The 21138-nt window shown below is 35.9% G+C and overlaps 1 protein-coding gene across 1 annotated transcript in view; it reads left to right on the top strand.

Moving 5' to 3' along the window:
- Positions 1-21138, top strand: part of smyd3 (SET and MYND domain containing 3) — an 82363-nt gene that overhangs the window by 47389 nt on the left and 13836 nt on the right. Inside the window, exon 6 of the mRNA XM_007540409.2 lies at positions 17038-17105. Coding sequence (XP_007540471.1) covers positions 17038-17105 — 68 coding nt within the window. The remainder of the gene's footprint in view (positions 1-17037; positions 17106-21138) is intronic.

The raw sequence follows: 21138 nt of genomic DNA, 5'->3' as shown, positions 1-21138 counted from the left end.
CCCCTGCAGGCCCAAAAAACCATTTTTTTGTTGTTTTTCTCCTTGACTGAGGTTGCAGCAAGCGAGACCTGTGATGTGCCAGTGTGCCTTCTCCTTCACAGAAACTGTTTTGATGAGTGACACAACTGATTTGGTGCAGACCTATTGGAAAACCTATTTTGTAGATAGTTGTTAGAAAAAAAAACACGTGAAACATTTTCATATTGGAAGGAATTTGTGGTGGAGACATTGTGACATATTTTAGAGGTAAAAAAAAACACATGAGACTTTGTGAATTATAAATAACGCAGGATAATCTGTTTTTATTTTTCAAACTGCAAACAGACTTAGATTCACATGTCTCAACATGTGAAAGTATTTTTTAAAGTAATGTTTGCATTTGTTATGAGCTTACTGAAAAAAACTAAAATATGATCTATTTTAATGTCTGACGGTCATTAACTGTGTTGCATACTTTGATTTTATACAACTGAACATTTTGTAGGAGAAAATGGTCAAAATTGTGAAAATACAAAAAGCTGGCTCAAAAGTGGTGAATTAATTCGATCATTCACAAATATATTTATTTTACAGTTAGGAAAAAATTAGAGCTTTTGTAATATTTTTCATTGCCACATTTAAAGCTTTTGTAATATACACCACCCAAAGTTATTATTGAGTTTGTATGAGAAGTGATTTTTTTTCTCAGTTTTCCTGTATTTTTGTTTAAACTTTAGTAGTTTTCTTAAGGATATGGGCTGCAGACATTTGTTGTCGATTTACTTTCAAATTGTGTATCTGCAGAATACAAATATACAGTAGGTTTAAAAAAGAAACACTTAAATCAAAAAATGGATCTTAACTGGGGTTTTTTGTCATGAATTACCTAGTTAAGTAATCATTAGGGAAGTTGTTTTTTTTTTGCTGCCATCTTTATTTTATGAGGGCTTTTAACTTGACCATGCATCTCTGACTTTCATCATAATAGCTTTTCCTCCCGCTGCTGTTTGTCCATTTCTTTGTTTGTTATTGGATGTGCACAATTCTGTGCACTGCAGGAGATGAATGAGCATAATTTCCATTCATTCTGCTACCACTTTATCACCACAGTTTGCACACATACATATTGCTTATACCTTCACATATGGCCTCAGGGCTCCTCTTCATCACTAAAAGGAACAAATAGGGTTTTAAATCAGAGGCGAGATTACCTTAGACTTCTCTACATGTTGCTAAATCCGCATAGGCACGCTACTGGTTTATATTTATACATATATAACCCTTCTGTTCGTCTCAGGTCCAGTAGGTCGACTTCAGGACAGACACACTCAGATTCACTGTATTTATTCTAACAAAAGAGGAAATCAAGTTGGTGGTTAACATCAGTCCAGCAGCTTTTGTCCCTATACATTAAATAAAACATAATTACCCTAAAACTACATAGCAATAGCTCCCAATGAGCAGTTGGCAGCAGTCAACAGTTATAAAATTAAACGCAACTAAAATGGGCAACATTAATGATAACGCTTAAAAACATATATAAAACATAGCAAGCTTACTCATGAAACACTGTATATTATTAAATTGGAATAAAATATATGTTAAATATAATAATTATAAAGAAAACACAGAGCTGATCCTTAGTTACAAACAGCAACAGAAAAAATGGGGAGGAGCCGTCAGTTACTGGTTGCTACGGTAACCACCAACTGCCAAAAGAAGCGTAACAGACCTTAAAACGGCAATAAATATCTGAAATAACGTGTTGACTAAATAAAATACATTCAAAGAATAAACACATTTTGACAAACTTCACATCGATTAATATTGTTAAAATAAAACCCTGTTACACATACATGTATATTTATTTACAAATATAACATATATGGTTAGCACCCACAAAAGTATGCTGAGTTATTATGAAATCACAGTGAATGAAAGAATTATCAGTGTTCAAATACCTTCTAGAGTTTGTTCAATTATTGAAAGAAATAACTCACTTAAACAAGACCTAGACAGTTTTGAAGTGGTTTTCAGCATTTACCAGTATTTTTAAATTAATAGACAAAGGAAAATGAGAATTTGGAAAAGTATTTCATATTTCCAGATTTTATGCCCTATCAGCACTTAGCCTGCCCATCAATATAATATCTGACATGGATTCACTGTGAATATAAGCATTTTAAATCTTAAAAACTAACATTCACATATGCATTCGAACCGTGCCAGAGTTCACTTTAACCGAACCGAGACCAAGGTCTTTAGCAGAGACATGCGGTCAGGGGAGGCAGAGCCTCACCTGTCATCATGGAAAAATAATATATAATGATAAAATCATTTATATTTCTATTTTCACCATGTGGTTTGTACTATATTGTACCTATTTTTCTTTTAGCTTAACCAATTCTGATTATTTTTCTTCAAAAATCGCTGGATTTTCGCATTTCCCCATTCAAATGCTCGGAGGCAAAGCCGGTGAGGCAGCAGCGAGCTGAGCCTCACCTGAGATTGCGCAACCTCTCGCAAACTGCACTGGCTGCCATTCTATGGGAGCATGCTCCTCCTGTCTGTACGTCTCCAATAAAATGGCTAAAAAACATTTAATGTATGAACTGATTTTCCATAGTTTAGCTTATCTATATAATGTACAGTGTTTTTTGTTACCCACTGTGTGTGCAGCGTGTTTCGTGTGCTGAGGAGCGATCAGAAACGGCAGAGAACAGATTTGAGGTGAGGCAGGCAGTTCTTTTATCTCAAGGCAGGGGACTCTCATGATCCCAGACATTATGACTCCACAACTACAGAGTGAGAGACAGTAACAAATCAAATTTTATTTGATTAGCACATTTCAGCAGCAAGGCATTTCAAAGTGCTTTACATCATAACAAACAAAAACACAAAGTAGAATCAACAATCCAAACATTGCATTGAGTGAAGTGCCATCATTAAAATTGTTATTGATTACGTTTCAAATACAACTCTAAACAGGTGGGTTTTTAGTCGAGATTTAAAGGCACTCAGTGTTTCAGCTGTTTTACATTTTTCTGGAACTGTAATGTAAGCAAACTATTTGCCTACAGCATGCAGACTGTTCCATGTAAAGTTCACTACCAGTAAATATTGTGCCAATATCAAAGAAAGCAAGGCAGTTGCAAGCATTTAAAATTTGACGACTTTTATGGGTCAGTTAGACTCATGAAATTGTAACAGCAGGGGGGCCCAATTTGTTTCTTTGTCATAGGGCCCAAGATTCCTGGCGGCACCCCTGAGTGGAGCTAACGTGCTAACAAAGTTCAAGTTGAGGGCAAACATCAATACAAAAAAAATAGAGAAAAAAAAACCTTAATGCTGCATTGTGAAAAACAAAACCAGTAACGGGACTAAAATGTCCTTCGTAAAAGAAACTGTGTCATGATTTGCGGTAGAGATGGTGAGGAAGATGCAATAGACCCAGGTTGTGGAGAGAAATTATGGTTTTTAATGATGAAATAACAACATCCAGGCAGCACACAATGAGCAGGAGGCTAATGCTCACAACTGGTAGCAACTAGTACAAACGAATAACTGACGGCAGACTTAACAGCTAGACAAGACTGCTTGAAACACAACAAGGAACACAGGTGGGTTTAAATACACAGGGAGACAATCGGGAAACAAGGATCAGGTGTAACTAATCAAGTGGTAGACGGGACAACACAGAGACTCCACAGAACACAGAAACCTAAATAAACACACGCCTTATGCCGGCCCTGAGGGGGATTTTCACACTTTTGCAAGGACAATTACGAAAAATAAATATAGTTTTTCTAATTTCAACATCATATATATGTTTATATTCACAAACAAGTATATGTTTAAAAAAAAAAAAACTTCTTGCCCATAGATAGTTAGAGGGCGCAGATCCGCCACCCTCCTCCTCACCATGGACCTTGGTGTCTGAACAACATGGAGGCAGAGAAACTAAGAATCCTCATTATTAGACTGGGGGTAACCAGACTGATTTATTTTACTAAAATTATATTTAGCTAAATATTGTTGAGGGTCACAAGTAGACCTCCGCAAATATTTTGGCTATAAAAACATTCTTATATTTTAGTTCCTAACTTGAAGATTTAAGAAAAAAAAGTCCATTGTTGCCATTTTATTTTGTAACAAAATTAGGCTTTATTGTGGTTCTTCAAAAAACTACTTTTATTTATATTTAAATGTTTACATTACATATATTCATTCCAAACTGACTATGATGGACAGAGTGGCTTTAAAGTCCAATGCATGTCCACCATCTGTCATGATGTGTGTGGTTGAAGTGTGGACCCAAATGCAGCAGGCAGGAGACGTAAAAGTTCTGTTGTAGATTTAATTCAAAATAAAACTTAAAGAAAGATAAGAATAAACTCAAACCAGAGACACGAAGAGACCAAGAGGAAACCAGGGAGAAGGGATGAGGAGCAGTGGCCTGGAGTAACAAGACAAACCGGCGAGTAACAGTCTGAGATTTGACTAATTAGAGACGTGATTATATATTCATCTGCTAATAAAAAAAACAAACATCTGTTTTATGTGGCTAAAAGTTAGTTTAGTGTGAAGTGGAGCTAATGTGCTAACAAAGTTCAAATTAAGGACACGCACTAATAGAAAAAATAGAAAAAACCCTGATGTCACATTGTGGAAAAACAAAAAGACTTATGTAATTAAAATGTCCTTTGTAAAAGAAACTGAATCTTGTGATTTTATTGACAAGAAATGTTACAATAAACTCATAAGGAACACTCTGTTATGGACAATAGGACTCTTTGTCTTTTCTCTGTTTTATCTGCTCATATGCACACGGCTACAAGCTGACACAACCACAACATTTAAGACTGACGACAGTCACACATAAACAAAAACTGATTAAGGCCAGTGCCTAACTGGTTCAAGAACTTACTAATCTCTATTTATCTGAGTTTCCATCAAGTCATTAAGCGCTACTTTAAAAACAAGAAACGTTAAAAGAAGTTCATAAGGAACACTGTGTTATGAACAAAAGGACTCTGTTTTATCTGCTCATATGTGAACGGCTGCACGTTCACAGAGCGGTGAAGAGACCTTTGTTTCAGTAACAGGTTCTCTGTTACTGAAACAAAAACTAAATACTAACATAGTAGAACATGTTAGTATTTACAGTCCAATAATCACATTAAAGTTATGTATCCGGGTCACTGTGGGTTATTGTATTTGTCATTTTTATTCAGTAAAAACATCTGTTGTTGCTCCTCTTTCGTTGCGGAGTTGCATCACAAACATAAACAATGGAGAGGAAAGAGATGCACATTTTCTAGATGATGGATAAATTTTTCATTGCAAAATCAAGACACTTTTTCAAAGTAACTCTGCCCTGGTGATAAATTAACTACACTATATCTCATATGTGTGTAAATGTTTATGATCTCAAGGTGACAAACTGCTCCAGAAAAACTTCTTCCACTTCCTCTTGAACAAAATGGTTTGAGTCTTTAACCAGCATAAGGACTGTCATTCCAGGACTGAACACTTACTTTATCATTACGTGTGCATCAAACCTTTAAAATGCAAATTTTAAGTGAACATTTGTGACTTATGTAGCCAAAGTGAAGTTATAACAACAATGAATGTTGGGACTTAACTACCCTGCTTGGCAAGGATATACCTAAAACAGGACCATACATCAGGTTTTGTGTTTTCAGAATAAAAGATCCCAGACAGCTTTGTCATCACAGGTCACTGTAGAAAAAAAAAGAACAAACATTAAATAAGATAAAGAAAAATCTATAAAAGGAAAAAAAATGCAATATTGTCAGTAACTTCAATACTCCAATGGTTTTTAGTGTCCTTGGACAATCGTCTCCCTTTATTGAATAATGCTTTATGGATAATTAGAATACCTCAGGCAGTATCTTTTCATTTATACAGCAGAAGAAATTGAAAGAAATGTTTCATGCATTCAATAAACAGAAGTAGTGACTGACATTAAAAATATTCACCAGCATTGATTTGGCTGCTGCTGTTTTCACCCACTGGTAAATAAGGGAGCTTTAGGTGAACTTATGGATGCAGTAAATGTACGGAGGAAGAGACTTTAAGATGCGCTGGCCTTCTCACTCAGAGGGGAATCACTATTCTGCTGTGAAACACACTTTGATTCAGGCTACGGTAGAGCAGCCAAGCAGTAAAAAAACAATTTCCCTCAAAGAGAGCCTTAGTGAAAACAGTGATCCACTCATTTTGTCATTACTAACCGAGTTCCTCTGTGCCTCTGCAAGGCTGAGCGTTTCTGTCGGCCATGTGCCATCATGGTGGACGCTTTTGTTTCATAGAACTGGAAAAAGTTTGAGTAGATTTATCCTTCCAGTTTGGTTTGTCTGGTTTATGAAAAACATTTACACCTGTCATGCTAACGGTTTTACATTTGCATGTCAGATAAACTCTAGATTGACATTCTGCAATTCTTTACTGTTTCTGTATGAAGCCATTTGCCCTTAGTTTCTCAGTTTTTTTAATTTTTTTTTGCTCTCTTGTTTTGTTGTTTCTGTGCCAAGAATCGCTGGATAGAAGGAGTGGGACGAGACGGCTTGCAAACAAACAGAAACCAGACTGAACTCTGAGGTCACGTCTGTATGGAGGCAACAGTGACAGTGGATGCGCCGCCGCTGTGGGCTGTGCTCAGCTTAGATTTACATAAGGATGCAACTGGGTTTTCAGTAGGTTTGTTTAATATAACAAACAATACAGTTAGGGATTTGTGCTCGAGCGTCTTTTCTAAAGTGTTATGTGTTTGTGTTGATCCATCACATAGCTTCAATAAAATGCAAAATATTTTTTTGTTGATTTAGGTGCATGGATACTTTTACACGACTGCTGTTAATGTGAATGCAGGGTACTTTTAATCTTTATAATGAGATGCTAAATTTAACATTTGCTGGACTCGACAGCTCAGTTGGGAATGTATTATTTTACTAAATATGCCCTGATGGGCAATGAGGAACAAATGGCCAGCGGCTTAAACATGGACAGAGAAGATTTTACTGTTCAGAAAACTGGACAGGATTTTACAACACATGCACAGCTGCATGTGTCGCTGCACTGAAAAACCTAAAATCCATTCAGAAGGGGGATTTTTTTTTCCTCAAAATGATTGTTTACATTACAAAGCTCACTGCTTTTCAATTATTCATAATGTATTTTGTAGTAATGTACAGCGTATCACAGCCAGCATGTGAAAGCCATATACGGCACATTTCATCCATCCGTCTGCACGTTTGTGCTCGAGTTGGTGGAGTAGCTTTGTAGCCGATCAGCTAAAAATGTGCTGAGTTGACTCAAACACACATTTCTTTTCTTATTTTTCTAGGATGTGATGTGGAATCAGAATTGAAATAAGGGTATAGGAAGTGAGGTCTTTCTCAAGTTTTATTACAAATAGCCTGGAGGTATGTGCATCAGAGAAACTCCATACAGCAAATAAAAGCCTCTAGTTATGTGTGCAATGTGTATACACCTGTTCTACACAAAAAAGCACATTATTGCTCTTTTATACATATTTCAAAGCTGCTGCTGCTGCTGCTGCCAGCAACGTTTTTAGTGCTTTGTGCTCAATACGCTTACAAGGCTCACAGAGGCAAAATGGCCAGAAAAGTACTAATAACTTTCAGTTTTATTGCTGGTTGCTGGGAGACAGAAATCTATTATTATTTTTATTTTTATTTATTTATTTTTTTTCAAGCTGCAACTTGTGTGTAACAAATATGTCTGACGTTAACATTACTGAGGAGGATGACCAGCAGCTGCAAAATAACAAAGTCTTACCAAGTATTTTTGGTCTCATTTCTAGAGCAAACGTTTTAGTCTAGTAGAAACAATACAAAACTAACTTACGAGTAGCTTTTCTGATATAGGAGCTTTTTATTAGGATATAGGAGGGTTTTTTTAAGGAATTATTGACTAAAACAAGTTCTTATATTGTGCTAAAAAGTTACTTGTAAGTTAGTTTTGTTTTATTTAACATATACTAAGATGAAAAAACCTTTCCTCTGCCTATATTTACCAGAATAAAATGTGGCTCTGGATCAGAGTTCAGTGCAATTATCAACATTTTATCAGATGTGTTGCCTTTAGCTGTTGATCATATATTCATTGAGATATATATTATTGATTTATTTCCCAGCCCTAATTTAACAACAAAAAGAAAGTCATCCAGAATGGCATTTATGAGGTATCTCAAAGGCAAAACCACTGCTGAGCAGAAAGGACATAAAGGTCCATCTTACATTTACCAGAAGACATTTTTATGATTCCTCAAACCTTTAGAAACACAGCATATGGTCAGATTGTGTCTCCAAGGAGAGATTTCACATTTCTTTAGTGCATGATGTTTCAAATGTTTCCTTAAATCTGTCAGGAGTCATTACTGAAAGCCTTTTCATTGCTATTAGATTGAGTTATCTCTATTAAGTTTCCCTTATTGTCTTAAAACAGCCTCATTAAGCTCAAATCAGAGAGCATATTAACAACTAAATATCCATAACATGTGCATAAAGATATGTTTATATTCCCTTCTGCTGTTTAAAGACATGCATTTAAGTTTAATTTGCACTGTTAAGTTGGTTTTATAAGTGTATGTTTTATCTCTGTTGACTGAAAACTGTTCAGGATGCACTTCGCCTCTCCCCCTTTGACTGCAGGAATGGTCTGTAGCCTCCTAACAGGATTAAGTGGAAACAGAAAATGGATGGACTTAATCGGTTTTAAAGGTTTAGAGCTTCAGAGAAACAATTCATGCATGAGTAAACATGTGCTTATGAAAGCTTAAAACCATACTGTGGCTAAATTTAAACACAAAGGTAAAGGGTGTTTGTGGGATGCATGTGGCCTTCTCAGACTAGAACAGAAACAGTAGATAGTGGTTACTACACATGGCAACATATTGAAATTTAAAGTGTTTTTCCTTCTGGTTGGACACACTAAGGTGCTGTAACAGACCATTGTGCATTTAAACTTGATCAAATTTAAATTATTTTAGAGCCCTGATGGTGCGCTGTTCAGCTGAATACAACCACTGTAGAGCACTGATTAAGTGCTGTGATGAAGGATTCTTTTTTTTTTCTAACTCCCCAGAGTTAGATAAATTTTTCAGATCGCTAATCAGTGCCTAATAGTAATTAAAAAAAAAATCAAGAACTGTTCTTAATTATAATAGTTTCTATGTTTTAAACAGAGGAAAATTTAGTTTTTATTAAAATTGAGAACAGAATTCAGATCTCCTGTGTTTTATACTTGACATGTTTTTTAAAAAAAAAGAACAGTTAAGATTGGTTTAAGTATTCTTTAAGCAACAAAACGGAGTTATTTTCTCCTGACTTTTATCACTACATAAATTGTGTAATGTTGCCCTTGGCGGTTGGTGGTTACCGTGGTAACCAGTGACAGTTAGCTCCTCCCCTTTTCCTGTTGCTGCTGAAGGAATGCTAGCAACCAACACGATTTTCTGTCTGGTTAGAGTAAATACAATGAACCTGTTGTGAAGTCAACCTACTGGACCTGAGGCAAACAGGCCTACTAGCTTAAAAAAAAACCCTCAAAGTTCACTTGAGGCTGAAATTAAAGTGATTAAAGTTACCGCTCTGCATAATTAAGAAGGATTGATCAATATCTTTGAGAATATAATACATATGTTCATTTTTGTTAGTTCTCGAATGTCTTCAGTGGGCGTATAAATAAAACAAACAAACCACCTCCTTAAAGTTGATCCACACTTTAACGGGTGGCATCCATGCAGGCAAACTCAGTGAGAATATGATGTTTAGCCTTGTGTTTTTTATGTTTTTCTGCCTGTCTATGGAGAGATGAAAGTACTGTGATTAGGTCATGAATACTTTATCAAAGAACACACACACACACACACACACACACACGCTCAGACACGCTGCCTTTGATTTGGTCTGATGGTCTTTGTAGTTTTCCCAGAGTGACAGTAATTGAACCAATTCCAGCTACCTTAAAGTTAAACCTTCCAGTCACAAGTTTTATTTATTTATTTTTAACTGGCTAGACAGGACAAAGCAAACCGACCCAACACATCATCAATATTGGATGACAAACGCTACTTTGGTTATCCCATCCACTGCTTTGAACACCATGGGCAATTTTTGTGGGTAAAAAATGTTTTCAGATTGTCTTCTAGGTATTTTTTACATCCTGCACTGCAATCCTGAATCTGATTGGTTTCTAATGTGAGCTGTTTTTGCAGCCATTTTAGTTTCTTTATTACTATCAAGGAAGAAGTTAAACATATCTTTAGGAGTCTGTAGCTTTTAAGGTTTCATAAAAAGTTTGACTCTTTTGCCAAAAATGTAATTAAAAGACATTTCTTCGAAAGTAGATTCTTGCATTTATTTAAGCTACATGGCAAAAGTTTTGAAAGGATTTTTTTAGATTTTAGCAGTGATTTGTAGACTTTAGAGAGATACTGTATGCTGCTAGACATTCTGTGGAGTCTATAAATGACATTTTTAGTTTGTTTTTTCCCTTTTTGCCTTCACAGGATTTGACATGTTTGATCTTATTCTCCACATCACTTGCCTGCTCTCCACACTCCACTCCGGTTCGCCTGCCTTTGTTCCTGTCGCTCACGTTTTTAATGTCTCCAACTTTCATCCAAAGCTAATCACCATGAATATTGTTTATGACAGGCTGAGAGATAACTAAGCGAACAAATGAATGGGTGCCGAGACCGATGCTGTCGAGAGCATTTTTGAAGAAAACCGTTAATGCGGTGAGAGGATTGCATTGGCGTCTTTTATTCAGATGCAGTAATGGAAAATTCTCCTCTGTAACTTTGTTATTGTCGGGTTGTCATCCTTGCTAAGGACCCACTTTTACTTTCTGCAGAGGTTTTCTTATTTAATTATGTAGAGTTTAATTCAGTTGAGACTGATAGACTTCAAACTCTTTCCTCTTTGCTCTCACCAACTCTGCACCAGATTCACCTCATGTGAACTCCTTCACATCTGCACAAGTCTCTCATTATTTACAGGCAGGTTATAAATAAACAGGTAAACTGTTGCTGGCTCTTAGTGCTTGAAGGAAATGGCCGTCACCATGGTTACTGATGGGCGATATGTTCGCCCATCTGTGCAGCGACATTAACTATTGTTTGACCTCTCCAATTCAGAAGGTATTTTGATGAATGCGTCAGTAAAATGTGCCATGGCATGATTTCACTAAAGCAAGCCAGGTTCAGTTGTTCTGTGTAAAGGAAAAGAAATTCAGCAAAAATGATTTTGTATCTAGCTTTTTACTGCTCTAGCTGTTGTTATAAATAGACAGTTTTCTATTGTCCTTTAAGCATCTATAGAGAAATGTGAAATTTATGTTCACAAAACATAAAAAGGTTCAATGAGTGTTTTTTACTTGATTTTCCATCAGGTGCACAAGAGATTTATTATAGGTAGAAGGACCTTCATCATTAAAGTGATGAACTCCTGTCGTAAATGTGTGGAAAATCTTCGGGATGATCTTGAACATACCTCAGCATTTCCTATGGACACAATGTGAAGAATTTTACAGTTTTATCAGGAAACAAAACGTTAAAAAATAAAAATAAAAAAATAGAAACAACTTGGTTTAAAATCTCAAAAGCTGTATAATTTTTAAGTATAGCTGTATAATTTACTTATTGCTGTGTGTGCAGCAATCAGCACATGATACAGTTTCACTGTAGAGAGATTTGCTGCTTAGGTCGAGTTAAAGTTCGACCCTCTTTGAATGCAGCATAACTAGACTAAAGACATATATTTAAGGAGCTAACTTTCTCGTAAGAAGCAGGCTTGATGTGATGGAGAAAATTTGGGGGAGCTCATATTAAGTCAGTCATTTTTTTGAGACTGTTGTATGCTGAGCAAATGTCACTGAATAACAGAAATTATCTGTAAAGGTCCAACAACGATTCCAGTGTTAATAACTATTAGGACTGCAGCTAATGATTATTTTAGTAATTTAGTCATTCCATTGATTAGTATGACAAGTAATTGATTAATTTGATGAAAAATTGCCACATTCTACAGATTTAGAAATACATTAAAAGAACAAACAGCTCAATTCTTGTTTAATCAAGAAAAATAATATATAATTAATTTGAACTGGGTGAAGCTAAAATTATGCCACTAAAGGACTTTTGGGTAAGACATACGGACAAAAGTGTTTTTTATCTTAAATGTATGTTTATTTTGTACAATTTTGGTTTAAGTATTGCCTCAAATATGTCACGAAATGGCATTTTTTTGAGTTTGTGTACTCCAGGTAACAATTAATCAGTAACTAAATGAGTTGATGATTATTTCAATAATTTATTCATCACAGTTAATCTGATTAATTGTTTCAGACCTAATAAACTTTTGTGTAAATAACTGTCTAAATTAAAACTAACAGAAAAATAACTCTATTATTACATTATTATAAAGTTGTGTTTCATAGACTTTCACTTCTACAAATCAAAACTATCTCTTTTTGACATGACCGCTCAGCCTGTTTAATTCCTTAGTTTCTTTGTTAAGGTGTGGAAACACTTCTTGTTCTTCTATTGATTTTATTTCCAGCTTAGATTTCGCCATTTAGGGCTTTTTTCCAGCTCTACCTCTACTGTTGGTTTTTATGCTAATAATCCCAGCAGTCTTAAATTATTTTGTTTTCTCCATGCAGACTGATAATTCAATTGTTCTAAAAGAGAACTGCATGTTTTCCATCACCCGAGGACGTGTCTTTTAGCATTGTTGTTTACGGAGGAAGTAGCTCCTCATTAGTCCAGTTTGAGTTGGTTAAGTTTAATTTGTTGCAGTACTTTTCCAGTTGGAGCCTCTTTGGTTATTTCTTGAGGCCTGGCAGTAAATGTAATTGATGTTTTAAGCTTCAGCAGATCAAAACTTTAAATAAAACCTTTTTTTTTCTGGTTAATCCTGATTGCTGTACTGTAACACTTTATTTGATCTACTGTATCTCCTTGCATTGTCTTCCCTTCTTTTTTCGACACATATGATGAATATCTTAATGAAAAACTGCATAGCAGTGAAGTGTGTGTGGAAAGTGAAGGATTCAGTCAAACTTTGAATAAGTTGAGTGAAAACTTCTTGGCTCCCCTGGGGTCTGAGCGAACTTATGTTTGCTACAGCTGCAGACTTACATCAAATCATTGGATGACTTTTGGTTTTGATGTGAAAATGAGCCAGAGTGGAAAACATTTGTCGGTAGCTCACTGTAAATCCTAATCCTCCCACTGAATGTCTGCACTTTTCTCTTTATGTGTCAGCCTGAATGTTGAGTGAATACTAATGTAGCCAAAGTTTCAATGTTAAACCTGCGGAAAAACAGAAAAGCATGAAAATAAACGATAGTGGGTTTATTTTTTCACTTATTTATTTTAAACTTTCTCTTTGTAACTTCATTTTATATGTTAGGTTCTGCTGACTGTCAGAGTAAACTAGAAGCTAAATGTTATTTAATGTTTGAGATTGTACAGCCCATATGAACAACTGGATCTGCGTAGAAACAGACCAGGGTTGTAATAGTTTTGGGTTTTTCATTATAGTTTAGTTTTATATTATTTTGCTTTTTTTTGTCTAATTCAGTTTTAATTCATATTTAGAGTCTGTTAGTTTTTATTAGTTAAATCTTGTTTAGCTGTAGTTCAGTTTTTACCAATTATAGGAGTAATTGGTAAAAACCAATTACCAATTACTCCTATAATTGGTAATTATAGGAGTAATTACCAGTTTGGTATGACATACCAAAGTCATACCATACTTTGGTATGTCATACCAAAGTATGGTATGTCATACTTTGGTATTGTCATTCATTTTTATGTGCAGAATTCAAAAAGGTCAAAGTATTGTGATTGTGCATACATGGATTGCTAACAGCTCAGCAGAAGAAACCATTTTCAAAAAATGTATTCAATTATTGTTGAACAACCAGCTGACTCTGGTGTTTTATCCCAACTTTTTCTGTCACCATTTTGTGGGTTAGCAAACACCACCAGCAGAAATATGGAGTGCCGTAATTTGCCGGAAGCTGACGTAAACTGCTTGTGTAGGGAAGAAAAAAAAAATCAATTTCACATTAACTCAAAAGGCTTATAAATAAGTTTTTAAACATGAAAGTAAAGGACATTACTTCTATAATTTCATTATGTTTTAGTTTTATAAAAGCAAAGTGTAATTCTAGGTACATTTCAAGGTACTTTTCAACATTTATATCAGTTAACAAAAAATGTTTTCTCAATATATGTTTATTTCATTAGCTTTAGTTAACTGCAATAATCTTGCATCACTATGATGTATAAACTGTAAGCAATGCGCCTATTTTTTAGTATGGCAGTGGCAGTATCATGTCAGGAGATTTTTTTTTTTACCTGTGGCAGTGGCGCTGATAAAAAGTTGATAGGTAGGAAGATGGATGGAGCTTAAATAAGAGAATAACAGAAGGAAACTTGTTAAAAGCTGCAAAAGACCTGAGACTGGGTCAAAGGTTTATCTTTCAGCAGGACAACTGATTCTTTGCTCGTGACGTCACGCTTTTCAGAACTCCGCCCACTCCGCCATGATCGAGGTCATACTAACTAATGCGCTCCAGTAAAGCCTGTCAAAAAACACATCTGGAACCTAATATCGCATTTATTTAGTTGATTTCGCTGTAAAAATGGTCGCTGAGTGGTCGGCTGCACAAACAGCCAAGGATAGAACTTGAGATTTTATTGCATAACTTTTAACGAGATAAAATATGGCGGTGACTGATAGCAGCCGTTAATCATAATGACTGTCAGCTGCGGTCTAACCGCGGATTTGCAGCGAACACTTTTTACAAGGTAAGAAGATTAACGTTCACATACTTCGTTGATATACTTCATAAGCACATAAGTAAGTATGATTAGAAAGATATGAAACATTGCATTATGGAGAAGGTACGCGTCTAACCATTGGTAACCATGGAGACGATGCGGCACCGTCATGTAGTCTAGCATGTATGGAAAAAAAGTGGTTAGCATCTCGTCTCTTAAGTCTGCTCTGGTGTAAGGTGAAACACTGTTTATGACACAGTGATATAAATCATGTGGTGTGAATTCAGGAAAAGTCGGTAATTTGATCAACACGTCAAAGGAAAACGGTATGATGAGTCGGTTTCTAAGCTAGCTATTTGCAACGTTTGTAAATATCGCCAGGTGTGTTACGTTCACAGACAAATTAGTTCGACTCGAACAGATAGAAACCATAAATAAACTGGCAAAAACAACTTGGTAAAACAATTTCAGTTGCTCTGTACAACACTGTCCCTCACTTCCGGCGTCCATCATGGCGCCTCCAATGATTAAGTGACTGAGTCGAACAAGGTCAATACATGGATAGTTTAGATCCATGTGTAACAATGGACCAGTCAAAGTCAGGAACTAAATCCAATTTTGATTCTTTCGTAAGACTTTAAACGTGATGTTCACAGATGTCGCCGATCCAATCTGACGGAGCTTGAGCTGCTTTCCAAAGAAGAATAAGTAAAAATGTCAGTCTGTGCTCATGGCTGTAATTGCATTGAAATGTGTTTCTATAAACAAGTGACTCAGGTAGCCTGAATTGTGTTTGTTCAGAAATATATTTGTTATGTAAAACCAACAAAATGTTTCCACAGGAATCAAATTTCCAGACAGAGCAGGCTCTGTTTTTCCCCAGACAGTAAGAATCATCTTGAATTAGACAAGCTTAACCAGATGAAGCTAATGCAGTTTATTAGACTTTAATTAGATTTTTTGACTGGATTTGATTTGTGCTGGAATAATCTACCATTCCTATAAAATGTTCCACACTCTTACATAAGATTTTTTTTTCTGTTTTTCTTATCGCAATGCCCTGAGTGAATAAGTATTTTTATTTATTTTTATTTATTTTTTTTACCTCAAAGGTGTTTTTATAGTTTTTATTATTTATTCTAATTTCTGGACTGTTACCCCCTTTCACATGGATGGTTGTCCAATTACTAAAATACCTTTGATTAGTATAGCTGATGAAAAATTGTGCTGTTATTCTTTGTTTTGCTTCTAAACACTGCAAAAACAAGTATGTGTGGTTGTTTCTAGTGCAAATATCTAAGTATGCTTGAAATAAGACAAAACTAACTTAAAAGTAACATTTCATCAAGAAATAAGAACTTGTTTTAATCAATAATTCCTTATTTTTTACAAAAAAGATTATTTCACTTACAACCAGACATTTTTCCCATGTCACAAGTGAAATAATCTGCCATTGGAACTAGTACTTTTTAGTCAATATTAGGGCTGTGTAATAATATCGATTTTGTGATATATATCGATATTTTCTTTCCTAGAAAAAAATCGATATTCATCCGCAAGTATCGTAACCTCCAACTGTCACCTTGCTCACTCACTGCTTGCTTCGCCAGGAGAGTGATTAGGTTCAGGCTTAGAGTGATTCCTTCAGATGTTAAGTGTCCAGGTTAAAAAGGTATCAAACTATTAAAAAGGTATCGCAGGGTACTTGGTGCACTTTATTTACTTTACAAATGCATGTAAGCTACAGTTTGTACTGTTTCAATTAAAATAAACATGTTTTCTCACCACTTCTTTGATTCATTTTGTCCAGCTGTCGACTTTAAGTCTGTGTCCATGTCCAACCAGAGCCAGGTATTGTGTAGTTGGTGCTTTTAATCAGTTTTTTAATCAGATACAAGTCAATAATTCCTGATATTGACTTGTATCTTGCTGTAAAGTTACTTGTAAGTTAGTTGTTTTTTTCTTTTTTCTTTTTCAAAGTGTGAGGTATTTTCACTTGAAACTAGAACAAATATAGTTTGTAAGATTTTGCGTTTTGGAGAGAAAAGGCTTTCTTCTGCTACTCAGAAATAACCTGAACACCTGCAAATCTGTATGCCAGTTTCATCTATGTGAGAATAACAAAAGATTAAAGTTATTTTGATACCCTGCAGTAGCTGATAATCACTTTCTCTCCTTTGTTTCATCCTTTTTCTCTCTGATTTCTTCTTAAGGTGACGTGTAATTGTTTCACCATCAGTGACGGGGAGCTGCAGGAGGTCGGAGTGGGGCTTTATCCAAGGTAACACTTTTTTTTTTTTTTTTTTTTACTCTTGCATATGCAATAATATTAGGGTTTGAAGCCCACAGAACTGAAAAAAATGTTTAATTAATTTTGGTATAGCTTGCCTCGCCCAGTCTTGTAACTTTGACTAGATTAAAATGCAGCTTGGAGATGCAGTTTTTGCCCCATCAGTCCTTCACCGCTGCGCACGTTCAAAGCCCTCGCAGCGCTTCCCGCTCTGTCCTGACACTTCTTTGAAGTCAGAAGCAAAGGGAGGGAAAAGAAGACTTGATTTTTTTTTTTTTTTTTAAGCCCTTGTTAGGTGAAAACCTGGAGGAATATCATCACACAGTTTGGGCGACAGGAGTCAGCGTCTTTTGAGGGAAAATGAGATTTGACTGGAAGTGTTGTGTGAATGATGAAACGGTTGTTGTCTGGACTGTGAAAGTGAAAGGTCCGTGCACAAACACACACAGCAAGCCGATATGCTCGGTAATCCCTTCCATTGCTTCCTGGGTGAACGGGGTGGGATTTGGCCTGTTGTTGTACATGCTGTTAGTGCTGCTACACACACATGGACACACACACCAGTGCGGTCACTGACGCCGCAGGTATCCCAGCCAGTTTATCTGGCCGGCGTCGAGATGTCAGATGGTCGCAGTGGCATCAGTGAAGCTCAGCCAAGCCGCGTGTCTGGGTGTGATTTGTGCTGCTACTCATCCATAAATGATGGACTCGTTTGCAGGATGCTCCCCTGTCTATTCGTATTTTAGGTTGCCTAGCAACCGTGGGTTTGCTAAAGAAAGTCGGGGGATTATTCTTCCACGGCTGCACCTCAGTTCAGCTAGTCTCTTTATTTCTGTATTCTGGCTTTGTTGTACTTCAAAAACTACTTTTTCGCCTTTGGTTTACTTCTGGAAAATTTTATTCCCAGTATTGCTTCAGGGCCAGTTATCACACTGAACATATGATCTAAAAACTCTTGAGTGTTTATCGGGACTAAAGGTGCGTTTCCGTTGCAGGATGCTAAACATTTACAAAACTTTTAAATATTAGCAGCATTTAGTTTCAATAATTTCCCACTTTATGCTCCTTGGCAGTTCAAATTTCCTGCTAACTTGAAATTTCATAACATGCTTTTTTTTTCCTTGCAATTTTGTTTAATCTTAGATACCAATGTTAGTTATGACAAAGTTTCAATTAAATTAGTAAAATCCTGCAACTTTAGTTGAACTTGAAGGAATTTCACGTTTTCAGCGGAGATAAAGAAAAACTTTGTGTTAAAATGACTTTACACACATTCTGTCAATAAATATAATCAGTGCAAACAGTAATTACAAAATAAAGGAAACTACAACACAAAAAAGTTTAAGAAACCATTAAATTAGCTAACGACAAAGTGAAATAAACAAATTGTGCAGTTTTAATATTTGGGAGTAAAAAGGTAATTTAAGAGTACAAATAGGAAATGGGAAGAGATTAAATGGGAAATGGGACAAATTGATAAATTAGCATTTTGAATCATGACTCAAAAATAAAAGTAATTAAAGATAAATCTGGAACATACCACTTTATAACAAAAGGTAACAGATGTAATTCTGATTTTCTAGAACTTTTGAGGTTTTAACATATTTAAAATAGATGTGGGCTATCTTGGTACTGCAAGTCTTGCATGTGTCTTAACTCTGTTTAAATTTAAATAAACTTAAAATAAATGAAGATAAAGTGAGTCTGCTCTAACTTGTGAACTCGCGAGTTAAGCCCCGTGAATCCACTCTGCAGAAACCTGCTAATGATGCAGCCTTTAAGTCCTGAGCGTTAGAGCATGGGAACATCTAAAACCTTCAGGACAGGCCGACGTCAAGGGCTGGCAGTCTCCACTCCTGATAAAAGGCTTGTATTTTAAATAACGTTACAGTTCTCTGCATGTTTTCCTGAGAAGTATCAGATGTATGGATCATATTCTCACTCTCCACCCCGCTACACAGCAACATTTGCTTTCACAGATACCGTTTATGTGAGTCGTTAGTCAATTAATCTAATTAGCATGCTAATGAGCTGCTCCCCTTCAAGATAAAAGCATCTTTCAGAGGGCTTGATGTCTAGTTGATATTCAACCTGCAACTTCTCCACTGTAGAGTAAAGCCAGGGGCGTTATTGATGGTTTTGCAAAGGCTGAACACGCATTCTTAATCTCATGCACCCATTGTTTCACTGAACATGATAAACGATAGCTGCGGTGACGGAGGGGGCTGTAAAAGCACACAGACCCCTTCAGTGTTTTTTCCCAGCCATGTGTGCAGCGATATTAAATGTCTTTTTTCACGTTGTGCTGAGGGCTTCTTAATGAGAGTTAAATTCGCATCAAGCTGCAGGAGATATGCTCATCAGGTACAGATTTACAGTTGAGTAAATGCCCATTTCCAGACTTTTACTTGGGGTTTATGGTTAGGATTGTTGACACTTTCTGTTGATTGAGGTACTGCATAATGCTGCCATTATTATATACTGTGTTGTTTTATTTGAATAAATTCAGGTAAAACTTATGCTTGATTCAAGCCTTTTTGTGCAGCAACTTTAGGAAATATTCTGCTCCGACATGCCAGAATCAAAAGGTTGAATTTCCTCTTCTGCAAATAGTTCATGTGTGCTGAAACACTGATAAATCTAAAAGTTGCAGCAAAGCATCTGTTCATGGCTGGAATGGAGATACAACTGTACTTTGTGATAATATAAAATCAAAAATGTTTTCATGTATGCATTTGCGTGAGATCAAAAACCTCCCTCTTAGTAGTTTATAATTAATGACCTACAGATGTATAAATATTTGTTCTACCTAAAAATTTTATGTGTCTATTGTGGCATGAAATAGGCTTTATAAGGTTACAATTTTCCTTTTATATTTCGTTCTACTGGTGTAAATAGGAAAATCAAGTAAAGTAAAATTTGTGTTTTAGCAACAAGGCAAGTCAAAGTGCTTCAAACCATAAAACACAGCACAGTAGCCAATAATGGAACGAAAAATGAAAATAAAAAAATGTGTGATAATATATTGACCCTGATGAGCACGTGACGTCACTCTTTTCGAAACTCGGCCTGCTCCGCCATGATGGACGTCAAAAACCGATACGCTACCAGGTATGCGTCAGGAAGCGCACACCTGGTAGCCAATATCGCTTTTATTAAGTTGATTTCGCAGTAAAAAAATGTCATAGGATGCTGCGGGGTCGAATTCACAAACAGACAAGGATAGAAACCAAACTTGTCATTTTATTGCGTAACTTCTAACGAGGAAAGGTTTGGAGGTGACGGATAGCAGCCATCAGTCGTAATGACTGGCAGCCCTCGGTAAAACTGTGGATTTGCAGCAAACCCTTTTTACAAGGTAAGAAGATTAACGACCATATACTTTATACTTAAGTATGATCAGAAAATATCAAATATCGCATTACGGAGAAGGTACGTGGCTAACCGTTGGTAACCATGGAAACAGTGCCCTACCGTCAGGTAGCCTAACATGTATGGGAAAAAAAAACTGGTTAACATCTAATCTTTTGTAAATTTTTAAGGCTTCTTCGGTGTAAACAGGAACGCTCTTTATGACTTAATGATTTAAATCATGTGGTGTGAAATCGGGCAAAGTCGGTAATTTTGATCAACAAATTATGGCATGGGTCGGTTTCTAAGCTAGCTGTTTTATAAATACCGCCGTCTCTGAGCCACGACCATTTGTGTTACGCTCACAGACAAATTATTTCCACTCGAACAAGTAGAAGCCATGAATAAACTGACAAAAATATCTTTGGAAAAACATTTCAGTCGCTCAGTTCAATACTCCCGATCCTTTCCGACGTCCATCACGACGCCTTGAGTGATTAAGCAAAGTGTCAGTAGAAAACAAAAATCACCTCTGAGAAGTTCATTTTAAAAATGTTTTTAAATAATTTTTTTATTGAATCAAGTAGAAAGTGTAAAAATAAAAATTGGGCAAACCAGTTTAAAGACAATAAAATAAACCACATTTTTTATGAACCTTTGATAACTGTCAGCC

Source organism: Poecilia formosa, unplaced genomic scaffold, assembly GCF_000485575.1.
Source record: "Poecilia formosa unplaced genomic scaffold, Poecilia_formosa-5.1.2 Scaffold539, whole genome shotgun sequence".
Taxonomy (NCBI): domain Eukaryota; kingdom Metazoa; phylum Chordata; class Actinopteri; order Cyprinodontiformes; family Poeciliidae; genus Poecilia; species Poecilia formosa.
Note: the sequence above shows the minus strand (reverse complement) of the source record. Positions and strands in the feature narration are given on the sequence as shown.